Source organism: Topomyia yanbarensis, chromosome 2, assembly GCF_030247195.1.
Source record: "Topomyia yanbarensis strain Yona2022 chromosome 2, ASM3024719v1, whole genome shotgun sequence".
Lineage (NCBI taxonomy): Eukaryota > Metazoa > Arthropoda > Insecta > Diptera > Culicidae > Topomyia > Topomyia yanbarensis.
In genome coordinates, this window is record NC_080671.1 from 78,509,211 (window position 1) to 78,534,873 (window position 25,663).

At 37.3% G+C, this 25,663-nt stretch overlaps 3 protein-coding genes across 3 annotated transcripts; 2 read left to right on the top strand and 1 right to left on the bottom strand.

Moving 5' to 3' along the window:
• The first annotated feature begins 7,569 nt into the window (after window positions 1-7,569).
• LOC131678524 (protein-associating with the carboxyl-terminal domain of ezrin) lies at window positions 7,570-9,961 on the top strand. The gene is made up of 2 exons (XM_058958732.1): window positions 7,570-8,869; window positions 8,922-9,961. The coding sequence occupies exons 1-2, from the start codon at window positions 7,736-7,738 to the stop codon at window positions 9,825-9,827; spliced, it is 2,040 nt and encodes a 679-aa protein (XP_058814715.1). The 5' UTR covers window positions 7,570-7,735; the 3' UTR covers window positions 9,828-9,961.
• Window positions 9,962-17,101: 7,140 nt separating this feature from the next.
• On the top strand, window positions 17,102-20,403 carry LOC131678525 (inhibitor of nuclear factor kappa-B kinase subunit beta). Its single transcript, XM_058958733.1, has 5 exons — window positions 17,102-17,513; window positions 17,575-19,052; window positions 19,126-19,475; window positions 19,545-19,949; window positions 20,011-20,403. The coding sequence occupies exons 1-5, from the start codon at window positions 17,396-17,398 to the stop codon at window positions 20,051-20,053; spliced, it is 2,394 nt and encodes a 797-aa protein (XP_058814716.1). The 5' UTR covers window positions 17,102-17,395; the 3' UTR covers window positions 20,054-20,403.
• A 1-nt stretch (window position 20,404) lies between these two features.
• LOC131678526 (transmembrane protein 242) lies at window positions 20,405-21,129 on the bottom strand. Its single transcript, XM_058958734.1, has 3 exons — window positions 20,972-21,129; window positions 20,664-20,902; window positions 20,405-20,605 (listed from the first exon to the last, which is right to left on the bottom strand). Exons 1-3 carry the CDS (start codon window positions 21,051-21,053, stop codon window positions 20,468-20,470), a joined length of 459 nt encoding a protein of 152 aa, XP_058814717.1. The 5' UTR covers window positions 21,054-21,129; the 3' UTR covers window positions 20,405-20,467.
• Between the last annotated feature and the right edge of the window lie 4,534 nt (window positions 21,130-25,663).

The following is a 25,663-nucleotide window of genomic DNA, read 5'->3' on the forward strand; positions in this document are numbered from 1 at the left end:
AATTAATTTTTGCTATAATTCATGTTTATTGCTACATATTTCAAATCTGGCAAAAGTCGAATGTAGCTGACGAAATTCCTTATCCAGTGATATCATTATCTCATTTTTTTGATGTTTTGCGACTTGGTCCGGTTTGACTTAACACCGACCAAATGCTCTTACACTCTGTTTCCGATATTCGGAGTTGCCTCACTCTAGTTGTTGTTAAGGCTAGTTTACAGTTCGGAAAACGTGTCACGGGATTTGGGTCCCCGCGTATTTTAAATGGAGCTCGGAATTTCAAATCCCGTGACGGGAAATGAGTCTACACAAAAATGACAGTTTTCCGAAGTGTAAACCCAACCGCGAGAAACATCACGGGATTTTAAAACTCTCCACACAGAAATCCGACCGAGAACAATTCAACACAAATTGTTTCCGACGGGGAAAATAGTATTTTTATAAGGATTGCAATTTGACTGCAAGTTTGATACTGTTTGTATTTTTAAGAAGCTGCAGAGTTTTAAGTTTGACAGTTTGGAGAGATCTTGGCGGGTAATTTTCCCTGATCAAATCCCGACGCAAATCCAGTGCGCAATTCCGTAATCTATTTCCCGAATTGTAATTTAGTCTTTATCGCTACTTCGGATGCTGAAAATAAGAATTGGACAGTGCACGAAATTAAACACTATTTTGGACAAGATTTTGGAAGAATCACGAGAAGTCTCATGCCGTTCAAAGCGACTGGAGACTGGTGGAGAAAGACATTTAAAAATAGACTCATTATATTTGAAAAAATCTAACCAGAGCACGAATTCTTGTTGTCTGATCGACAAACTACAAAAACCATTGCTTAAAATGTATTTATTACATATCGAATTCCAAAAATATGCACCACTACCTCTTGATGAATATACGGCTAGGGGTAAACATTAGGGATGGACAAACATTAGATTCCTGCTCCGAGCAACTTTTTGGATACCGTTTAGGACCTAAAACAGTTGTGCAAATTCGTGAAATTATATTTTTGCGCCCAGTGTTTAAAGTTTTCATGAGTATGAGAAAAGTGACTTTCACAAAACAGTACCTCCAAGATTGCCTCCTAAAAATAAATCGTTTTGTGTTTGCTATATGAAATTTACCAAAGAAATAAAGTCTCGAAGATCATGAAAGGATCTGACACTTGTAGAAAAAGTTATTAAACAAAAACCGACTGATGCTCTCACAATTGACAAAATATCCATTATTTCTAGCACCACTGCAGTTGGCTATCCAATTATATGCAATTTTGATTTGATTTGAATTTTGATTTGAGGTTGGTTTCGAGTTCTCCTGCACACATGAATTAAACTAAATAATTTTATTACCAGGAAAAATGGCACAACTAGCAGACGTGGACAATGTGAATAAGATTGCAATTGTAGATTTGGAAATATATTCTCACTGGCCAAAGCTGATCAAAAACATTTAAATCATCTGCACAGTTTGTAAGGCATTGATTGCAGCAACTAAAGATTGTAGTACTGGAGATCTATAATGTTCATAATGTCAACTTGAAACGAATGAGCTAGCTGCAACTTTGGGGAGATTACATTTTCCTTTCGTAGATCGACGACATGCAACTCCTTCAGTTTAGCCAACGACATTTAACTATATGCTGATATTTTCTGTTTAATCATCCTGAGGGAGAAAGCTTTCACGACATGCAGTGTCGCCTAGTTGGACAAAATTTTCTTTTGGATTTTTCATAATTTTGCATTCTTCTATGTTTGTAAACAGGTTGATTAGATTTTTTTTTTTCAAAATATTAAATCTTGAGGACAACAGTTGATCAACGTTGTTGGTTCGATCTTTTAGCAGAACTTCAAAGGTGAAGTAGAAGATCCCTATTAGAATCAAACCGGTTTTATTTTAAAGGTTATTCGTTGGGCTTATACCTATCGTTCGATTTAAATGATACAAGGCTTTCTTTTAGCGCAGACATGCAGAATAAAAAATAAATTGCGTATTAAATAAAAGTCATGATGTTCCAAGTGGTTATACTTTTTTTTTTAAACAGTGCGAAAGGACTTCTACTATATTATACTTGAGAATCAGAGTACTTTCCGGAAATGAACATCTTGTTTTGCCTTTTTTGTCCGGAGGAATGAAAAAAAAAAAACGATTTTTCATAATAGGTCTGGAGGAGATGGTGGTGTTTGATTACCCAGGGTTCGTAAAGTAATCCATTAATGTCTGTCAGGATTATCTACAATTGGAAAAATGTCTATTCTATTGAGGAATAACAATAATCATTTTTTTGAAAATGAATTTTCTAATGTTGTGCACTTTATATTCGTAAATGTGGAAACTTTGTACCACCCTGAGTGCCAAAATCAAGTTGAAAAAAAGTAAATAAAAAATAAACATCAAATATGAATTCAGCGTGATCAAATTGCCCCAAGGGGAAGTTTTTATTAAATTCGGACAACTTTTAAGGTTTTGTCCGACTTTTGTATGGAGGATAATCACTGTGCGATGCACAGTGGCGGGTCTTCAAACAAAAGTCGGACAAAACCTCAAATGTTACCTAATTTGGCTGAAAATCACAATTTAAGCTAATTTTGAGGTGCTGAGCTCATTTTTGATGTCAAAAGTCGTAAAATATTAAATGCATTTTTCCATACAGTGTCATTGAACCTTTCTTATAATTATGATCCCGTTTTCATAATAGATTTTCCGTTACTGTTCACCAATGTCAGCAATAACATAAAAAATGAAGAACACTACTTTAAATCCATTGTATAACGTGTTGGTTTACTGTAGATTGTCTAACTATTTTACACAAAACACCATGCGCCTCCATATCAGCAACAAAGCTTCAAAATCTCCTTAAAAAAATTTGCGCACCTAGGCGCAGAACGAGACCATGATATTCGAAAAGTAGAGGTTATTTCCCATAGAATGTATACTATGTGACCGTTCCGAAATGATTCCGAAATTTGTACAGAATACATTAGTGAAAAAAGTATTTTTGATCTGACCCCCTCAAACATATTTAAACTAAAAAGTCATAGTTCCAAGTAAATTTACCAAATGTATGTTATTCACTAACCACGCTCTTTCGTTCGTCTACACAATGAAACTAGTTGTGCTAAAATCGGACCAAAATCAAAAGAGCAACATGCATTTGAAGTGAACAGAGCAATGGTGGTTTCGGAAATGAAAATCATTAAAAAGTCCGGACTTTGCTACGTTTAAACTCATGTTAAAAATCGTGTTCTTATCCACTGATCGTAAAATTTTGAATATACATCATTCAATACATGAGAAATACAGGAAAAATATAAAATATCAATATTTCAAAACTAAATTTTTGAGGTTTTGGCCAGCCTCCAGCCACTGTGCGACGTGCTGCACATTCGTCGATTCTTCGCATTTATTGCGAAGAACCCGTATTCCAAGTACGTCGCAAAGGGTTTTGATCACGCAGAAAAAATATTTTTAATGTCAAATAATATGAGGGTTGAAATAATAAATTTACCAAGTTGTTCTGTGTTCAATAAAAAATACATGTTTATATAAATAAAACAATTGTTGAAATAATTCTGAAGAATTTATTGGATCAAACATGGAAAATAGTTGGACCAACAAATTTTTTTATTGATTTTATCATAACAACAATCGAAACAACAATCAACTTTGTTGAATCAATGAGCTCATTTTGTTGAATAAAACTAATAAAATATTTGGATCAATGTATGTCTAATGTTCAATACAAAAAACATTTTTGTTAAATCAAATAATATCTTTTATTGTTTTAAACATAACAAATATTTGAATCAATGCATAGCATATATTGAAGCAAAACCAATTTTATTGTATATAAAATATGCCTATTCTTTAATAGGAACCAAAGGCCAACTGTCATGGTGACAAATTTAGAACAAACCATTACTCGCTGACAACAGATAACATCAGTACAAATGAACCTCACAAAGTAAATACTTGCCATTGACTTATTGGCCTTTCTCTAAAAACAGGCTACAAACGCATTAATTTTACGCAGTCAAATCATTCTGGAACCGCTTCGGAATCCTGAATGGATGCAGTATGGCCCAGTCAAACCCATTCCGGGATCGGTTAGGAATTCTGAATGGATTCATTATGAGTTCCAGCTCAATTCTGAAGAATTTATTGGATCAAACATGGAAAATAGTTGGACCAACAAATTTTTTTATTGATTTTATCATAACAACAATCGAAACAACAATCAACTTTGTTGAATCAATGAGCTCATTTTGTTGAATAAAACTAATAAAATATTTGGATCAATGCATGTCTAATGTTCAATACAAAAAACATTTTTGTTAAATCAAATAATATCTTTTATTGTTTTAAACATAACAAATATTTGAATCAATGCATAGCATATATTGAAGCAAAACCAATTTTATTGTATATAAAATATGCCTATTCTTTAATAGGAACCAAAGGCCAACTGTCATGGTGACAAATTTAGAACAAACCATTACTCGCTGACAACAGATAACATCAGTACAAATGAACCTCACAAAGTAAATACTTGCCATTGACTTATTGGCCTTTCTCTAAAAACAGGCTACAAACGCATTAATTTTACGCAGTCAAATCATTCTGGAACCGCTTCGGAATCCTGAATGGATGCAGTATGGCCCAGTCAAACCCATTCCGGGATCGGTTAGGAATTCTGAATGGATTCATTATGAGTTCCAGCTCAAAGGCAACAACCGATTCCGACTCAATCGTTTGTTGCATTTGAGCGAGAATCCATAAGAGATTCCAAACCTGTTCCGGAGTAGGTTTGCTTGGAACGAAATGAAATTTTATTACATGCAGCGCATACGATTCCAATCACCGTCCCTTTATGTAGTACCTTTGACCGTGCGCGTGGTTTATTCCAGATATGCGCTATAATGTAGTGCTTCAGAGTCTCGGCTTTTCCAAAAAGATTGCAGAAGGCGCACGAATACGCTGTGTCTTCCTGTTGGACCAGAGATGGTGAAGTACAGGAAACTGCTCTCTCGAACGGGTATTATTTATCTCTGGTGCGGTGACGTGTTTTCAGTTCTGCGATTGTCGTTTTTAAGCCACACAGGGTGTTTTGTTTGAGTCCTGGAATAGAGGAAGGCACCATAAAACGCACCGTGTGCATTCGACTTAATTTATTCACTAACCTTTGTGCGACATCATGATTATTTTCAAGCTGCACTTGCGCCCTTCGAGTCCGGAAAATCTGAACACTATAAGAATTTACCGAAATTTGAATTCCCTGATTTAAAAATATCGAATTTCTCCAGCATTGACGCACGTGGAAAAAGTTTCAATTCAACAAGGACTGTTGATGTAATGCATTCAGTCCTTTTGAATCAATTAGCTGCATGCTTTTGTTAGAATCACTGATTTGTTTGGAACAAACAATAATTTTGTCGATCTTCGAAAAGCACAGATAACAAAACTTGTAAGATTGATTCAAAAGATATTTTGGTTGATCTAACCAAAAAACTAAGTTTGGTTTAATAAATTCCTTGGTTGACAATAAAGAATTTTTATCGATTAAAAATGAAGAAATAATTTATAGAATCAAACATGCACAATTCTTTTGCGTGATGGCACGGTGACATTTCAGTCCGTAACCGTTTTCGTTTTACACCCGAATAGAAATGTACAGTAACAAAACCTTGATTTTCACTGTGACAGTACAGTATTTTTACAATAATTTACAGTAAGTTTTAGTGTTATGCTACAATACAAAAACAATAAACTTTAACGTTTTTATAATTAATTTCAATGTAAAATAGACTTTTACAGTGAAAAAGGGGGGGTAGTTATGTATCTTAACATTAAAAAAATCAGTTTTTCTCCATACATATTTTTCTCGAAAACAGTAAAATTTAATGTGAATGCACTGTATTAGTTTTTTGCTGAACAGTGAAATTTATTGTTACATGAAATTTTATTGTAAATCTACTGTGAAAACTTGGCATCGAACAATATTGAAACAGTAATAACTATAATATTTATTATTTTATGATTGTTTGTAGGGTAAATGCTGTTGTAAAATTCTATCCGGGCAATAATGGTAGTTGCGCAGAAGGAACAATAAAAATTGTGAAACACTGTCCCAAGTAGCAATTAAAACATATGAGGAAATTAAAATTAGCGAAAGATGTTTTATAGAAGGCTTATATGATGCTTTTATGTTTAACAAGTTCGAATTGTTTCAGTCAAATAATATGCAACATGTATTTGTCCTACTGCGGTATTTGTCAAGGAATCTGAAACAAATCAATATTATGTTCCACAGTGATTCCACAATGATCTTTCAAAATCAAGTTGCGCTGGTACCAATTTGTTTTCATTTGATTCATAAGTTTTTTATGAGTTTATTTTACTGCTTTTCGAACATACGGATCAAGTGATTTCGTTCAACGATACTATTTTGAGCCTAGGAGTGACCATTGCAAAGCTCTAAATACTTTATTTCTGCCTAGTACGGTTATTTGCGTGACTCAGAACAGTCTTCATAATGATGGTGTTTCCGAAGCCAAAACCAGCCAATCTATTCTCGTTAGCGGTCACAATCATAGACGACATTCGCCTTTTTTGGCGTCGTTTATCCTTTATGTACGCAATGTTCACAACCGTTTTCTATTTATAATATTGTATATCAAAACTGCCCCCGTTAATTGGATCTGGTTACCCGAGAATTATTCAGGGTATCTTTGATATTCGTTCCGTATCCTCTGGCAGTTGCTTTGGGGTCACACTATATTTTCTTTACATAGTACTATTGTTTGACCTTTATTCAAATCTTTCAGAGTGATCCATTTGGCTCGTTTGCCCTCTTTTATTTTTCGTGTAGATGTAGCAGTCGATTTCAGATGAATAAATAGATAGCAACGCGATGTAAACACTGCTATCTTTTCTAGCATGCTGGATTAAACGTCCATTTTGATTCAATGACAAGCAGGCGAGTGTGGACTTTTAGCCAAACCGACTCGTTCCATAGGTACAGCAGATTGAGTTTGCAATGTGACTTGCATTTACACTCCCTATAGAAAATCCTCCCGATTTTCCCACCGACTAAATCGGTTTGCATCAGTACAATAACTTGGACGTCAGTCGTCGCGACAACCGATTTAATATTGCCGACGAAATCTGTTGAAGTCGGTCAATTTCAACCAATTAAGTCGATCGATTAGTTGGTAGCAAATAGAAATATATATTTGTTGGTAGTTTAAACCTGGAACCAGATTTACTCAGATTAAATCTGGTGATTAATATGGTGACAAAAATTGTTCACCAGTGAAACCCAACTTGGTCGAAGCTATTTCGTCGGTCGACTAGGAAATTTACCAACTGTCAAATTTTCTATGGAGCTACTAACACCCTTGGAGAGTTTCTGACAGCCGTCAACCAGTCCAATTAGCGAATCAAAATCGCTGTAATTGAATCTATTCTAATCTTTGTAATCCTTCATTTTATATTTTTGAATGTAAATTTTGGCATCACTTTTTCGCCCTGTGGCTACGATCAATCGATTTTTTGACAGTTTGCTGCAGAGAGGAATTCTGCTTCGCGCAATGCATTTCTATAGTGCAGTGCAATATTTTCTGTGTTTTCTTCGCCAGGCCACAAAGGGCTATTTTGTGTTGTGATTAAAATAATCTTTAGACTTACACACGATTTTCCTGTAGTTTTTGATCGAAATGCATTTTTGATTATTTGGTTAACCATGGGCAACGATCAGTCTCAGCTGAAGGGACTGGAAATCAGCCGGAAAGCTGTTCAAGTGACAGATTATTGGTCCCTGTATAATGGGGAAATTCCGGCGGAGTCCAGCGTATCGTTTTTCTCAATTTTCCAAGGCGAAACACTGGTCACCGGACAGTTCTGGACGAACCAGAATCCACTGGAGAGGGCTATCAAAAATCTGAAGATTTACCGCCATCCAAACATACTGAAGTACATTGCTTCGTGGAACAAGGGCTCTCTGAAGATGCTGGCAACGGAACGATGTCGCCCGTTGGCAACGTGTCTAAACATTACGAGTGATGTTCAGATTTGTCTGGGTCTAAGGAATATTCTATGTGCTCTAATTTTCCTCATAGAACAGGCCAAAGTGCGTCATCTAAGCATCAGCATATCATCGGTTTATGTTACCGAAGATGGAGCTTGGAGGTTGGCCGGGTTTGAACACCTTTGGGCAGGAGGAGATTTCAATTTGAACTTGTTGGAAAAGTCACAACCTTATCGGTATCCGAAGGCGATCGATCTGGATGAACTGAAAAACAAAGGTCAGGGTGTGGAACAATTTGCCTTTGCTGTGATGTGCGAAGAAATTTTGCATAACAAAACTGATAGCAACATTCCTGCGGTGGATGATTTCAAGTCGTACTGTGCAACGCACCTGAAACAGGCCAATGTGACCAAGCGGCCCAAACTTTCGACAATTTTGCTCCATCCGCTGTTTAATCACGATTTCATTCTGATACATTCCTTCCTAACTGAACTTCCGCTGAAATGTCCGCAGGAGAAGCAGGAGTTTTTTACCGGATTAGCAGATCGTCTCCGAACGTTCGATTCTGAAACGGTGGCGGAGCAAATGGGTTCTCTGCTTCTATCGCGCATTGTTCTGCTAGACACGACAGCTCAGTTATGCGTAACACCGTTCATTTTGCGTCCAAAATCGGATGACCTATCGGCGGGTCTGTTTATGGCCAAAATTTTCTCCACATACATTATTCCCAAGATTAAAAAAGTCTTCTGCGTCCAGGATGCTCAGATTCGGTTAACATTGCTGGAGTATTTTCCAGCCTATGTGGACTTTTTCAGTAAAGAAGATTTAAAGGAGCACATTTTACCACAAGTAAGCATAATTTCGATCTTTAATACTCTACTTATGTACTATTTTCTTGCAGTTATTGTTAGGGATCAAAGATACCAACGATGTTCTAGTCGCTAAGACGCTCCTGTGCTTGGCAGATTTAGTGCCAATCTTGGGATCTGCAGTGGTGATCGGAGGCAATCGAAGTAAAATTTTTGCTGACGGAAGACCACAAGGTGTTCCAGACCAATCAATGCCATGGAGTGGTGTTCGATCCATTACCCCAGTCATCGGTTCCGGCGAGTTCCTATCGGGAAGTCCCGTTCCAGGGGGAGGAGTGAATGCAATGGACACTAGCGTTTCCTTTTCTTCGATTGTGCAGGAAGGAGTCGGTTTTAATTACATGCCGGAACGGTTATCTCCCGAGGGTGAGGATATTTATCACACTAATAGTGATGTGGAGCTGGAGGTGGACGAATGGAGTGACTGGGAAAATGATGTCAATGAACACACTACTAGCCATCTGATAAATACCGGCCAGGAAGCGGAAGCGCCCAAAGATGACAACAAAAATGAGCCTATCACTAGCCAAGATGGACCCATAACACCTACTACAACAATTAGTAAGGATGGGAAAGTCTCGGATTCTGGTAAAGTTAGACGACAAACGTCAGGGAGTGAGAGCATTGAAAATTTGGACATTAAAACACAGCCGATGAAAAAAGTAGAGTCAACCGCCGAAAATGAGTTTGATTTTTTCAAAGACATGGTACCGGTAATTCAAAAAGCGAATGTATTGCTGATTAATGATGAAGATCGCGCCGATAATGCTGAAAGTATTCAGTTGACAACAGTCAGATCAAAAGGTGAAAATCCTACGCGATTTGTGGACGAACAAGATATTCCACTGATTAAAGTTGATGGAAGCAGATTTGACGTTAAAGTGGAAACTCTCGAGACTAACGAGGATGGATGGGGAGACGAGGAAAGCGAATGGTGAACAGGAAGATTAAATAAGTAGTTAATTTAATCAGCTAATGTAATATCATGGAATGAATATCAATTGCCAATTTTTAATACACCTTCGCTAATGGACTCGACTTCGCTGAGTCGCGACGTAATCAAATAAAAATATGAAACTACGAATAGTTACTTGATCTATAAACATATCCATCTCGTACAAAACTTACAAGGGATTGTTTTATGCTATTTTCGCCTAATTTAGATAGGCCACAGACTAACAGACATAACACTATGAGCAATTTTTTCCAAAAATATCGATCCGCCAATTTTCCCAGAAAACTATAGCTTCACTTTTTATACAAATCCCCAAACACCTGTTTACTAGTAGGTTATCTCTCGGGCTTGTGAACAGTTTTCATTGGTGGTCTGTCCTCCAAGTACTTGCATATGTCAGTGGCATCAACATCACAAATGCGACCACAGTCCGCCCAGAATATATATTTAAAATGGTCGTTAAAGCGGGCGAATCATTGTTTCCAAGTATTATGTCTGTTAGTCTGTGGAAAGACTATTGAATAGTGAAACTACGAGGAGAAATCACGACAACGATGAGACGATTTTAACACGGAAGGTACAACGCTGCCACGACAATGATGCGAAGCGATCTTGAAGCAGATCTGCTGTGTTGTGGACTTATTAATGGGAGTTATATCTTGGTCCTTTGTTCCCCGTTGACTTTCCTTGGCGTGGTTTTCTTTTGTTGATTAAGCGCTCTGGAGTTGGTATCACATTGAAACTTAATTTATTCGAAAAATATTAACAAAAGTTATCTCAAAGCTACATGTTGCCCGTGGGATTCATATATCACTACGCGAAAATTTGTCCCTTTTAGTCTTTAAGTTTTTTTTCCTATTCTTCTGTTATACGGCGTAGATTTCCTATGGCCTTAGAAGGGCGCAATTCCTATTTATTTATTTATATATTTGGCTCTGCCTCTTCAAGACTGGCTTATTTAACCACAATACGGATTCTTGCTATACAATCCTAGTCTAGCCCCGTAAGGGTTCACAAAGTATTGCGCACTTCCCACCAACCTGGACTCCGCACTTTTAAAGTGCGAGTGATCTCAAAACTGCGAGCTGTCAAAAACATGTATTTCAAGTGATAGACCAGTCGAACTAACCGGTCTATGAGAAGAATTTAATGGAAGAATGGTAAGTGCGCAGTGCGGTTAGAATCCAGTTTTTAGTGCCACAAGCAATATGCGGTTACATTTGTACCGCTTTCTAAGATTTTATTACTATCCTAATTGCAGAGAAAGTGAGAAGGAAAAACCAAAGCTAGCTAGCCGAACTGCATATAGCATGCTTATGAAAATTAGGTGCGAGTGGTTGGTAAATAGACAGAATGATTCCTTTTTCTGTGTTCTTTTCATTCCATTTACGGGATTTTAAGATCAACATCAACCTTCCCCACGCGATGCAGCGATGTATTTCTTACACAAGGCTGGCAATGAATAACAATCTCGTTTGCGTTTGTTACAAACTGCATCGCAAGGAAGTAAAAATCCGGACACTCATTGTAGTTGCAGTTCGTTTAGCCACGTTCGGTTGACACAACGTGTTGCCGCGTGCGTACAAAAACACGTGTACATGTTCAACTGCACAGCCGAACTCTATGTACATCCGGTGGGCTTGGTATACATACACACAGGTTCGTGGCGAGATGCATTATAGTATAGGTGTTCCCATTCGTCATGTTTGAGTGTGTTGGTTTGTTGCTATTGAAATTAACAATGGTGTTCCAGGACCGCAAAACCCATAATCAACAAACCGAACAACTGAAACAAAGCTTGTGAGCACGTGGTGAAAATAAGTATGGCATCCACAATCGCAAAAGGGCAAATGGTTACATCCCATAAGAAATATATAAATAGATTGCGACGAATCGTGCGCCGAATAGCGCTACGAATCTTGCTGCGACGAAAAATAATTGTCGCGTCTCCTTTGGAAAAGCACGGACAATATCTTCTTTATGTATACCACAGATAACAGACATTTAAGCTAAAACAAAATTTGTTAAGAACCTGTGTGAACTTTCAAATTGATAAACGTTGGAAATCTGTTTTTCACTATTGCCATCAACGCAACTGTTTGCTACACGTGTTTGACAACTGCATTCCAACTGCATTGCGTCGATCACTGCGCCTACAATTATTTTGTCAAACGTCCCAACAAACATTTCGTGGTTTTTAAACGTTTTAACGTTGCTTTATTCAGCTCTAGCTGAACATTGGAGATATACGTGTAATCATGTATCGTTTATTCCACCCTTAAACATCCGGGATTTGGAGAATTTATTCAGCTTGTCTGATTAAGACACATTAAAGAACCATTCTTCAGCATGTATACAGCCTGAAGAAAGCCACAGTTCAGCTTTATCAATAAACCTTTTCGTTGCCGCTATTCAGCTGAGAAAATTATCATAGAAAAATTATCAATAAAGACATTTATATCAAGTTACACACGCTATCAATTTCTTTGGAAGCCATATACTTTTATTAGTGTTACGTTACAATTAGAGAAAAATTGTATTACCTTATTGGAAGTCATATCACGTACCTGGATCCGAACCAGCAACCTGTTGAATACTAAGCACTCACCTTACTGTCTGCACCAATCTTGCATACACCGAATGCTTAAGATTTCACCGATGTACCGATCAGTCTAGGCTGCTGAATAGAGTCTGTACAAAGACTACACTAGCCTTTTATAGATTTTAGTGAATCCACTTGGCTTGGGTTCGAATCCCAACCTACGATAATTTTTTTATGCGATAATTTTTAGAACATTCGGAAATTTTAAATTAGACAATTTACTAATTTCAAAAACTAATTATTGTAGACGTTTTTGTATCCAAGATGAAGACTTACGGATGTCACAAAACCTTTACACAAGTAAAAATGAGTGTCACTGTGGTGGTAACTGAATGATGGATTGAAGCCATTTATAATTCTAAGGTGGCAATCTCCTTGATTTATTTGCCATACCATTTGGCAAATGGTTCATGGAAACAATTGTGGTGTCAAAAATTTACAGCATAGTTCGAACAAAAATTTTCTCTTGTGTTCAATAAGTAAACAGATCATTTTGAATTAAAAGGTACATTTACGTAAATAAGGGCGCGTATGATTTGGTAAGCTTTTACATTGAAAAACTGTAAATCGTTGGTTTCATATGCTGACAACTCAGTAGATATAAAACAACAAAATAAATTTGCTGTTGTTATTGCTTCTAAACCATAATATATGAAAACATCTCGATTGGAATATACCGAAACACTTAGAAAATATACTGTTTTCTCGCTTGAAAGATTTATGAGTACAGTTGTTGCCTAGGTTGTCGCCAATGTAATAATCATATGTTATTCCAGGGACTTTATAGTCCACAGATAGGCACTTACTTGGAAATAGGAATGGGCCATGTAGAAACGAATTTTTCAAAATCGATGTTGTTAGCCTAAAAAATTGATCTGGTAAAATCGATTTTTGTTTCAAAATTGTCATTGAATCGAAATTTTTTTGTTTCGTACAATCGATCTTTTTGTCTCGAAAAATCGAGAATTTTCCGAGATATCAGTATAAAACATTACTTATTACTCGACTGTGCGGGGATTTGGCTGGGTTCAACTAAGTGTGTATGTATATGCAAGTCCTGGGTATGAATTATTTTTTAGGTTTACTAATGCATCGAACCAACTTGTTACCTTCTTTCCCTCTAAGAACGGTTGGTTTCAAAATCGTCCAATGAAGGACGTTCGTTGGACCAATTTGGACAACGTCCAAATAACCGTTCAACAAACGTCCATCGTTGGACCCGTGTTGAACGATTTTGAAACAATTTTTTGGACGTCTCAGTGGGTTTTGTTAGCAGAAATTTCGGTTGATTCCGAATTTTCATACATACTTCTGTTCAGAACCACGAGTGTCTTCAATAGTTATACTTTCAGTGAAATTTGACCACTTTATAAAAACTTTTCTTCACGTTCTCTAGCAAAAAACTACCAAACTATATCCGTTATGCTTTATTGGGCTGATGCTCTAATGGCTCATACCATTAAAATGACGTTTTAATATATTTGTATATTAAAAATCACAATTTGCAATTAACCAAGAGGAAAACCTATGCTAAAACGTGAAATTATTATTCCATATTTTCTGCGAAAAAGCTTCAACAAAGGTTTGGTGGTTTAGTAGAAAGGTTTAGCGGAAGTCTATTTGACCCCTTTCACTTATTTACTTAACTCAATATTCTTAAAAATATGAAAATGGTTCATTTGAAAACTGACGAAAAATTAACACCATTTGTTTGCATTTGCATCACCCACAGGCACAACTTTTGTAGATGGCGACACTGTACCTTCGATGACGCGAATAGGTGGAGAAAAAAAAAAATCAAAAGCAGCTTTTCGATCAAATTACAGCGCAAATTCGTTAGTTGGGTCACGATTGCGCCCCAACTAGCGAATCGTATCCGCTAATTGGGGGGCAACTGACAGCTGGCAAACAAATCTCGAGGAAAACGCTGATTGTTTGTTTTCTTTGATAAAAAAAAAACAAATATTTTGCGGTTGATGAAAGTTGGCTGTTTCCTCCCAGTTCAAAGTCAATTTTTGTGACAATGTATGTCATTAGTGTTTTGGCCAACTTTTTTGATGAATTCCTTTACACAAAACAGGAAATGGATACGCCGTCGGAAAATAAACCGATTAAACGTAAGCATACTACGTTGCCACTAGCTAAAAAGTTGAACGTAATCCATGACGCTGAGTCCAGTAAATTGTCACACGAGCAGCTCGCAAAAAAATACGGGATTGGAAGTTCAACCGTGGGCCGACTGCTTAAGCAAAAGGAAGCTATCAAATCCAAAATAGACAGTCATAGAGAACACGGAATAGAGCAACGACGAACTATGAAAGAACAGAATTTTCCGTTGATGGAAGAGGCATTGTTCATGTGGATCCTGCAACAAAGACACTCAAACATAATTATTCCGTCGGATGTTCTGAAGGTCAAAGCAAAACTACTATTCGAAATATTACAGAAAAACGGATGCTACGAGACATGCCAATTTCTTGCATCGAATGGGTGGGCTCGTCGTTTCCGTAATCGTTTTGGCCTACGTACGGTTATATTCGCTGGAGAAAAGGCTTCCTCCGATCTCGAAACTTACGTCCAGTTTAAAGGAGTGCTCATGAACAAAATCGTGGAAATGGATTTAAGACCTCCGCAACTGTTTAACGCTGATGAATCCGCATTATTCGTTAAACTAATTGCATCTCGAACGGTAGTCTTGTGGGTTGAAAAAGCTGCGTCTGGTTGTAAATTGAATTGAATAAGATACACTTTCATGCCTTATGCGAATATGGACGGAAGCTTGAAATTAAAACTTATGTTTATAGGGTCGTCTAAAAATCCGAGAGACCTTCCTCGTGAAAGCTCTACCGATTTCTTATTACAATTCGAAGAAGGCTTGGATGACCCGACTCCTGTTCCGAAAGTGGTTTGACGAGGAATTCGTTCCCGCCGTGCGAAAGTTCTGTGACGAGAACGGGCTTGAACCAAAAGCGCTTCTTGTCTTGGATAACTGCTCAGCTCACCACGATCTCTGCGATTTTAAAAGTGACGATGAATTGATCCAAGTTATCTACTTGCCTCCCAATGTTACAAGCGAATGCTAACCCATGGGCCAGTCCGTAATCAAGGCAATAAAAATTCAAACAATTGGAACAAACTAATTGACAATTTCCCAGAATTTGAATATCATGAACCTCCACCGGTGGAGGATAACATGCAAGAGCTTAAATCTTGCATAGCTGCTGCAGACAAAGCTTCCGGTACTAACACCAACGAAAATGACGTTGTTCGCTGGCTTAATGACCAGGTTGTGGACTCGCAGGGGAATATTTTAAGTGTTACAAAGTATCAGTACACAGATGAAGAAATCATTCATTCAGTTTTACAGCGGTTAGATAATACAATGTGTACCGAGGAGGAATGGTTGAACACCTCCGGCGATAATATTCCTGGAATGGACGAGTGACAGGTGAGCTGTGATGCATCTCCAAACCGCAGAAAACAATTTTCTGTCGTACTCAAATCATTAGATAATGTGATTGAGTACGCCAGAGATGACCTCCAAGAAGTCAGAAAACTAACATCTCTGCGAAACAATCTAACTGATGCTGAATGGAAGAAGCGCAGCTAACATCTTATACATTTATTTTACTAAGAACATTCTGGAATATAAATAAAGTTCCATCTGATTTTAAAGTATGTTTTTTCTTCTAGATCGTCACAGAAATCAACTAATGAGCCCCTTGAAATCGATGACTTTCAAACGTCAATCAGTGTTTGACTGTTAGTTTTGACGTAAGAGTGTCTTTTAGTTGGGACATGCCCCAACTAGCGAACTCCCAGCTAACGAATTTGCGCTGTATTTACTAAAAAAATTTCTGTGTGTAGGGCGAAGTCGGTTTCGCTCGCGTTTTCTGGCAAATTTTGACTGGAACCGAGCAAAACCCTGGCATAACTTGGAAATAAACTGTGCAAAGATCCTGGCGATTCCTACCTGGTAGAATTTAGCACGAATCGAGCAAAACATCTGACAAAGATGTGGTAGGAAGCGTACAGAGATCTTGGCCGTACATTCCTGGCTGGATTCTGGATAAAAGTGAGCAGCATCGGTTGGTTTAACCGCTTCTGTCAGAAACGGTTGTTGCATTTGAGCGAATTCTTTGCCGAAATTCTCGCACAAATCGCGCAAAATGCTCGCAGGAACTCTGAAAGCATCAATTTTGCTTTGCTAAACTTTTGCTAACTTTCTGTTTGCCACGGTCAGCGATGCCACATGATTTTGTGAAATGTCTGTAAAAGAATAACTAAAATGTCTGTAAAAGTCTGTAGATGGTTGTGTAAATCCTATTTACACTAGGTTATTACTTTAAAAGTAGCTTGAAATTAGTGAACTATTGTGAAGGAATCACTCGTATTCGGATCAAATTATTCTAGTGCAATTTTGTTAAACCCTGTTACTCTTTTAAGAGTCTGTAGATTTCTGATTACATCTGTAGGAGACCATCAAAAGTCTGTAAAATACAGACATGTCTGTAAATCTAGCATCGCTGGCCACGGTGACTGGGAAAGTGTTTGTATTTTACGCGGTTCTCATCAGCATACATCGTCTCTGGTGCAATACTTTCACTTTTTTACAGTGCACCTAACTGTCAGTTTTTATGCTGAATTTCCTTTGTTTTGCTACGCACGTTCGTGTCAAATTTTAAGAAAAATAAACATCAGGGAAGGTAATTTAAACGGAGCAAAGATTTTATAATTAGAACGCAATTCACGCATCGGACGGGATGCGCGTAACCGGATAATCTGAACCCGTCGTTAGGCTATAAATAGCAGCAATATTTCCTTCCATCATAACTGGTGAAAGCTCTTTAAGCTACTTTCTGATCGAGCGGCGTCGTGGTGGAATCTAGATTGATCGGCATTGGAATTGGCATATTGGCACCAAAAGCGGATGAGTAATTGCTGAAAAAATGTTGGCTCAAGAGGATCCCTCTTCTATTGGAGAATGGTACCGCGAAAAACGACTTGGCAGTGGTGGCTTCGGAGTGGTCACATTATGGAAGAACCAACAAACGAAGGAGATGGTTGGTAAGTGGAAAAAAAATGTTTTGTTGGAATACTGCTGTTTATGCAATTATTTTCTCGGTAGCGATAAAAAAATTCCACATTCTTCAAGATAAGAGTGAGATGACCGAAAAACACTGCGAGCGCTGGCGGAACGAGGTATCGCTAATGACAAACAAGGTTCGAAATGAAAATATTGTTAGCACAGTACAGGTCAAACCGGATAGTTTTATCATAGAATTGGCGAAAATTTCAGCGAACAAATTGCCTATACTTTGTATGGAATATTGTGAGGGTGGTGATTTGAGAAGGGTTTTAAACCGAGCCTCGAACTGCAGTGGACTGCGTGAGCTTGAAGTGAGAGACATTCTGCGATCATTGCGAAATGCAATATCGTGTTTGCACAGCCTGAAGATAACCCATCGCGATATTAAGCCAGAAAATATCGTGTTGAAGCAAGAGGGCGATCGAGTAGTTTACAAACTCACCGACTTGGGATATGCCAAGGCTCTGGATAAACAAAGTTTGAATGCAAGCTTGGTTGGTACAGTGGAATATATCGCACCGGATTTAATTTATTGTGACCGTTACAACTGTTCCGTTGATTACTGGTCGATGGGAATAATCGGGTTTGAAATTATATGTGGAATTCGGCCTTTCATTCCACACGCAACGGTTGCAAAATGGATGATGCATGTGCAGCTGAAGAAATCGATGCACATTGCAATCACGGAAGACAATAGCGATAACTATGTTTATCACAGTGAAATTTACCCCCACAATCATATTGCACCGGATTTAAAAAATCATCTTGAAAAGTGGCTTAGGTTGGCTTTAGAATGGAATCCGAAACAGCGGGGTTATGTATTTCAGACCGGCACCAAAGAGGAGACCGACCAACAGTTGAAATCGGTAACGTTTGCCGACAGTCCGGCTGGTAGCAAGCAGCCGGTTCAAGTGTTGAAGGTCTTCTCCATGCTGGACGACATTCTACAGAAGAAATTTTTGACAATCTTCTGTCTGTTCAACTGTAGTTTTCTTAGTATGGAAATTGATGAATCAAGCGATCTTGATATGATTAAAGATCATATCGAAGCAAAAACGAACATTGCACGGGACGCGATTGAGTTCGTGCTTCCACTCGAGCAAAAGTTGGACCGTGTTACGGAGAGCACAAAACCAATTGATCTCTATCTAGCCGGTTTATACGAGAAACCGATGCTCTATGTAGTCAACAAACAAGGTGCCATTATTCAGCCGGATTTAAAGCCGGAAATACCAAAGAGCGTGTCGGATGTGTTCCAGAACATTAGGGTAAAATTGAAGCCGCACATGTTGCGGCAGTTTGCCGGTAATGCGCACTTTTTCGTGACAAACGAACAGCGCCTGTACGTCTTGGCACTGGAAGGAATAAAAAATTACGCATTGGTGCTAAACGAAGAGATTGTCAAATGCAAGGACGAGGTCGGACAACTGAATAAGATTACGTACGGAATAAGTGGCGGCTTGGAGTACCATAAGCTGACATTGAATCATACACAGGAAAAGATGAGTGCGAAAAAGGTACGTGCTGCATACAGTTTATCGGCATACAAATTTGTATTCATGATTATTGCTTCTTGGATTTCCGTTACAGCTATCAAATGTTACTCTGCGGCAATCCTTCACTTTATGGCAAGAACGTTGTTCTCGGATGGAGGCGAGCATTTTGAAGCTAATCGAAGTAGCCGACAAGGTTACCAAACGGTACGATTCGGTGCTAAAGCGTAGCCGTGATTCTGTTGGTCACCATCTCCTGAAAGATTATGAACAGCAGGACCATTTCAACTTGAAAGGATTAGATGGTCGGTACGAAATTGTCCGAGCACAGATATTAGAGAAGAATACGCACGAAAAATCGCACATTGATATGCTACAGGCGGTCTATGAGTGTCTGAAGAAGCGTGACATTTTATTGCGGGATTATGCTTTTAAGGAACTCCAGCAGTATGTTGTTCTATGTTTTAATAATTAGGGAAAAACGATTTATGAAATAATTTTTTTTTTAAATTTCAGACAGCTAGTAGACATTCGTCGTGAAATGCAGGAAATACGAAAAGCTCTGCAAAAGGCTTTAGAGCACGCAGAAAAGTTCAAGAAAGAGCTCGCCAGGATGACTTTGGAACACAACGATAATATCTGGAATCTGCTGCAGAATTTGTTAGAGAGCACACAAAAACTAACTTCCAATGAAAACCCTGCAACGCTTTCGGATATTGAACAACTGATGGGTTCGGTTAGTTTGCAATCAAAAGCCTGCAATGGAGGTCTTCCGAATGGTCCAGATTTTCATGTCGGCGGCACAGTATCATCTCTGCAGGATTCTCTGGGAAAAAGCTTATTGAGCAAAAGCTTACTCTGCTTTGGCGAAGGACCGGATGTGGAATCGTTGATAACAGCAAATAATTCGTTGATAATGACGTAAGATAATTTATGCAGATATCAATTTTAAGTGGTTTATTTCAATTCATATTATTTCCAGAACTGATGATCTATTAAACGATGGATTTGATTTCTTCAAGTAGTCATAAACAAAAGATGTTACCCAGTCTTAATCTTAATTACAACGGATGGCTTCTTGAATGAGTGTATTTTTCAATAATGACAGCAACATCAGAAGAGAATCGGATTCGATTGATCCACATTATTCGAGAGATCATTCCGTCGTAATAATTATTGAATAAGACTGAATATCTGTCAATTAGAATCGTGCCTATTCTGTCATTGACGGTACATTGTTGTAAGGAGACCGTGACAAATTTGATCAACTATTATTTTATTCTTATGTGATACACAGCTACTTTTGTACATAAAACGTATTGTCTGTAACATGTATCTTCTACTAAATGCAATTAAAATAATTTTATCTTTAATATTCATGACTATATTATTTACAAATAAACGTTAAAATACAGTTAATACTAATAACGCAAGTATTCTTATTTTTCTTCTTTTTTCCACGTTGACAAGTACTCCATAAGATCTGTTAATCCTTCGAATTCTGTTCTACTACTGGGAGGATCATTTTTGGGGATTTTCGGGAATAAGCTACCAATCGTTTGACGGAATTCTTGAAACTAGAATAAAACAAAATCAATGTCAATAAAAAAGTACAATCATTGTTGACCATAATACGTTCGAGGCTCCCGTCAACTTCCAAATCCCGTAACAGATGGTTCCAGTACCAAGGAATGCGTACAGCGTTCCCCAGCCAAGCGCCCTCATGGCAAGACTGGCTCCGGTTTCTCGCATCGCAATACTACCCTGAATCCCTTTTTCGAAAAACTGAGGATCCGATTTTTTCGCAGACATGACTGTTTTACCGAAACCGGCAATTGCAGAAATACCGGCTACTCCAGCTAGAAAGGCAGCGGCTGAAATCATATTTTTTTTGTATTCATGCGGCAAGAGAAAATCAACTTAATCTTTTGGTTTTTTTTTACCTCGGTATCGGTATTTGCGTTCATCATCGGATGATTGAAGCGTTGGTACTGTTTCTGGTGAATTTGTGGATGGATTCTCCATCGTTTTTTTGTGTCCGGATTGTCTATTTACTATCCACAAGTCTTTATATAACGGATCAAAAACAAATCAACGTCAAAACCATGTGGCACTTATATACTAAATAGGTTAGTGCCTTGAGTCGAAAGGGCTCATGTCTTGGATTGAGTCTACGATTTTATTTGCTTTCGTCTACGGCCACATTCGAACTTATGGCGCTGTATTCTATACGATGATGCGCGATCTCCGTATCAGCTGCAACCGATTTTCTGTTCATGCTTTTCTGAACCTGAATAGAAACCAATAGAATTCTATGCAATTGATTTCACACTATAATACTACGTTCACACTACGAATTAAAACATGTTTTTACGCTATCTTGATGACATTTTTCTTGTTGCTAATTATTATAACGTGTTTTAACTCTGTAGTGTGAACATGGTAAGCACATAGCACAGATAACAGACGTTTAGGCTAGAACAAAATTTCTTCAAAAACCTGTGTGAACTATCAAATTAATAAACGTTGAAAATCCGTGTTTCACTATTGCCATCTGCGCAACTGTTTGCTACACGTGTTTGACAGCCGCACTCTAACTGCATTGTATCGATCACTGCGCCATCTGCAAACGTTTGCCAAACGTGTTTCAGACGTCTAATTTATTCGGAATTTCAGTAGCGGGAATTTACATACGATTCAAATCGAGCCTAAACGTCTGTTATCTGTGAACATAGTATACTATGTTCACACTACAGAGTTAAAACATGTTATAATAATTTGCAACAAGAAAAATGTCATCAAGATAGCGTTAAAACACGTTTTTACTCGTAGTGTGAACGTAGTACTACGTTACTACGTATACTACGTTCACATTACGAGCACAGACTAATACTATGTTCACACTACGAGTTAAAACGTGTTTTAACGCTATCTTGATGACATTTTTCTTGTTGCTAATTGTTATAACTTGTTTTAACTCTGTAGTGTGAATGTAGTATAATACTACGTTCACACTACGAGTTAAAACGTGTTTTAACGCTATCTTGATGACATTTTTTTTGTTGCTAATTATTATAACATGTTTTAACTCTGTAGTGTGAACATAGTATAACAGACATAACACTATGAGGGGATTCCCTTTACAAATATCGATCCAGCAATTTTCCCATAACGCTTGCTCCATCTTTTATTCCCTGTCCCAAACACTTGTTTGCTGGTGGGTTACCCCTCAGGCTTGTGAAAAGTTCATAATTGTTTCTTATGAATTCAGTACTGGCCTGGACGGCCAGCTGGGAGCTAATAGCACAGACTAACAGACATAACACTCAAAAACAAAGCTTCGCCCGCTTTAACGGTCATTTTAAATATATTTGTAGTTGGGACTGTGGCCACATTTGAAATTATGGCGCCACTGACATATGAACAAGCATATGGGGGATAGACCACTAGTGAAAAATTGTTCCCAAACCTGAGGGGTAACCCACCAGTAAATGAGTGATTGGGACTGTGAATTAAAGGTGGACCTAGTGATCTGGGAAAATTGTCGGATCGATGTTTTTTGAGGGAATTCCCTCATAGTGTTATGTCTGTTAGTCTGTGCTAATAGTTTCAGGCCAGCACTTTTTGATTAGCACTGTTTGAAACAAAAGAAGTGAGATTTTCAGTCAAATTGCAACAAAATTTTAAATTGTTTTTTATGTCATTGAATAAATTACTGTGAGCATTAAATCGGTTTACATGGTTATGATTTTTACAGAAGATATCCGATTATTTGAAATGAAATAAGTTGTGCATATAATTAGTTCCTGACGCGTGTTTTATTATCATTTGAGAAGTAACAGTCATTATCAAATCATTTGAGAAGTAACAATCATTATCATTCAGTTGTCTAAGCCCAGTTTTCCAAGAAATATTGACGAAGCGTTGCTCATTATGTACAAATTTTAATATTTAATGAGAGTTTTCTCTTCAATCTTCTGAAGGGATCTACACTTGGCGGTTAAGTTGTCCAGAATTGAGTTCTACAAGATGACCACACGAATGAATGACGAATGACGTTCATGTTTGACAATTCTCAGTGGTTTGTTTACTTTGTCAGTTGCGTGAGTTCGAGTGCAAAGGGTGCCCATCTGCTACATTCAAACTTACGTAACTCCCATGTAAACAAACCACCGAGAATTGTTAAACGAAGTTCATCCGACTCATTTTGTGGGGTTTTGTCTTGTAATATCATCTCAAGGTTGATTTTTACTGTTGATTTTTTGTCTACTAAAATGCTCGAGAAATGTCAACCATGTTCTATTTTTTATATAAATGCACAATAATATCCATAAATAAACTTATGGCATTCATTCGAACATTGTGATGAATTTCATAAGACTGTTCTATGGTGTATACAACGAGCAAAATTTACATTGAATTTCCATAAAATCGTCTTATGGCTTTCAGACATAAGGATTTTAAATGGATTTTATAAGTCTGTCTTATGATTTGGAGGGGAAATTTTCCAAATCCATCTCTTACTATTTTCATAAGTCTTTTTTAATTTCGTTTATAGAGGTTTTAACCTCAAGGTCATTCGCCTCTTCGGGTTGGAAAAAATCTCTTACGAAAATTTTCTAACCCTACGTGCGGGGTCGAGACTCGAACCTAGGTGCGCTGCGTACAAGGTAATCGATTTACCAACTACGCTACGCCCACCCCTCATAAGACAGTCTTATGAAATTTCTGAAAATATTCGAATGAACGCCATAGGTGCCCATTCATGAAAATTGCTGACATTTATAAGCAGAAAATATATTAGAAATAATGATTTCCATAGAAAAGTCTTATGACACTCATCACAATGTTCAAATGAATGCCATAAGTTTTTTTATTTATGGATATTATTGTGCATTTATATAAAAAATAGAACATGGCTGACATTTCTCGAGCATTTTTAGTAGACAAAAAATCAACAGTAAAAATCAACCATGAGATTATATTAGGTTTTACACCAACCAGCATAACCCCACAAAATGAGCCGGATGAACTTTGTTTGACAATTCTCGGTGGATTGTTTACATTGGAGTTACGTGAGTAACGTGCACAGGAATAAATTTGAAAGAACAGCTCATATTAAAAAGAGGGATGAAACATCAATGATTTAAAATAATTGAGTTAGGGAAATAATTAGAAATTTTGAGAGAGAATGTAGAACAAAATAGAAAAGTAAGAGATAGTGGAAGAGGGTGAGACAAAATGGTAGAGAAGGAGTATGAATGAAAAAAATTGGATTGTTTCCATTCCACAAGACTTAGTGGCGTAGCCAGAAATTTGGTTTGGAGGGGGTCTTGATGAAAATCGCAATTTTTTTGAAAAAATGCTAAAATTTAATATGAGTTTGCTAAATTATTGAAAACACAAAAACATAAGTAGTCTAACAGATGTTATTCCAGTCTACAAACAAGAAGGATCAACATGGAACAGCTTACAAACCTCTATAGATTATTTTCTTGTATAATATGTCAATGAAGTCAAAAATTGCGATCTTTTAAAGTGGGATAAATGATCTAAAAAATTTTCAACGTTCAAGATCACCTAATATAATAATCCTTGACTTTGAAGGTTTGACAACTTCGGGAAGTTATCAACATAAAACAGCGCCTGCTTTGATATAGAAATTTTAGTGATTAACTCTCATAGAGGTAATTATGGTGAATTAATTTTTCAAAAATATTAAGAGACATGGTGCCTTCAGCAAAGTTTTTGATAATGTCATTTCAAACAATTTTGTTGAAAATATGAAGGCTACATGAATTCAACATATAGGGATTTAAATGGACTGGGCCTGCTATATTTCTCCTTAGTGAAGAAAAATTTAGGTGAAAACTATTTTTTTCTGCGCTACGGATAAAATTGTTTGAAACAATCATTGCGAGTTGAGAACACAAAACCTATAACTAAATTATGGATGGATGGAACTGAAACTTGCGTTTCGACTTCATCTCATCAGAATCCGACACTAACTTGGTGGCCGGACTAAGCTAGCGCCGAATTGATGCTAGCTCCTGAAAATGGAATCACTCTTTGTGTTTTTGAGTCCTTTTAATATCTGGGAATTATTTGTTTTAAATCCAGTTCCCTTATTTTTTTGTAAGCTTCAAAGGCACCTTGAACGCAATGTGAATTTATTATTTAATTACCGCAGAAGAGATTTATCAAATACAGTAATTTCAGAATAGCTTGTTGTAAAGGTTTTCTACTACTATATTTCGATACTCTGAATATGTGAGATATTTATGTCTTTGACAAAGTTGTTTGAAATAGCACTTTCGAAAACTTTGCTGGAGACATTAAGTCTTGACCCAAATTTGGTTGAAGAGTAATTCTTGTCTATAATTACTTCTAGGAGGATTAACAGTCAAAATTATTCTATCAGCAGATGAACAGTTTTACGTTTTGAAATTCTTCAATGTTACTTAACATCGAAATTTGGCAGTTTCGAATGAATGTGATCGTGACCGTTAAAAATTTATCGAGCATTAATTTTACTTTTCTTCATTAGTCAACCTCACAACTTGCAGTACTAGTACGTAGCACACAAAATTTTAGTACGCCATTCATTGCATCCTGCTAAGAGGCTATTCATATAG

Coding starts and splice junctions, on each gene's coding strand:
- LOC131678526 (XM_058958734.1), bottom strand. CDS start 21,053: ATGGAGAATCCATCCACAAATTCACCAGAAACAGTACCAACGCTTCAA. Junction 20,903..20,971: donor ACGCAAATACCGATACCGAG/GTAAAAAAAAAC, acceptor ATATGATTTCAG/CCGCTGCCTTTCTAGCTGGA. Junction 20,606..20,663: donor AGTTGACGGGAGCCTCGAAC/GTATTATGGTCA, acceptor GTTTTATTCTAG/TTTCAAGAATTCCGTCAAAC.
- LOC131678525 (XM_058958733.1), top strand. CDS start 17,396: ATGTTGGCTCAAGAGGATCCCTCTTCTATTGGAGAATGGTACCGCGAA. Junction 17,514..17,574: donor ACAAACGAAGGAGATGGTTG/GTAAGTGGAAAA, acceptor TTTTCTCGGTAG/CGATAAAAAAATTCCACATT. Junction 19,476..19,544: donor GCTTTTAAGGAACTCCAGCA/GTATGTTGTTCT, acceptor TTTAAATTTCAG/ACAGCTAGTAGACATTCGTC.
- LOC131678524 (XM_058958732.1), top strand. CDS start 7,736: ATGGGCAACGATCAGTCTCAGCTGAAGGGACTGGAAATCAGCCGGAAA. Junction 8,870..8,921: donor AGGAGCACATTTTACCACAA/GTAAGCATAATT, acceptor ATTTTCTTGCAG/TTATTGTTAGGGATCAAAGA.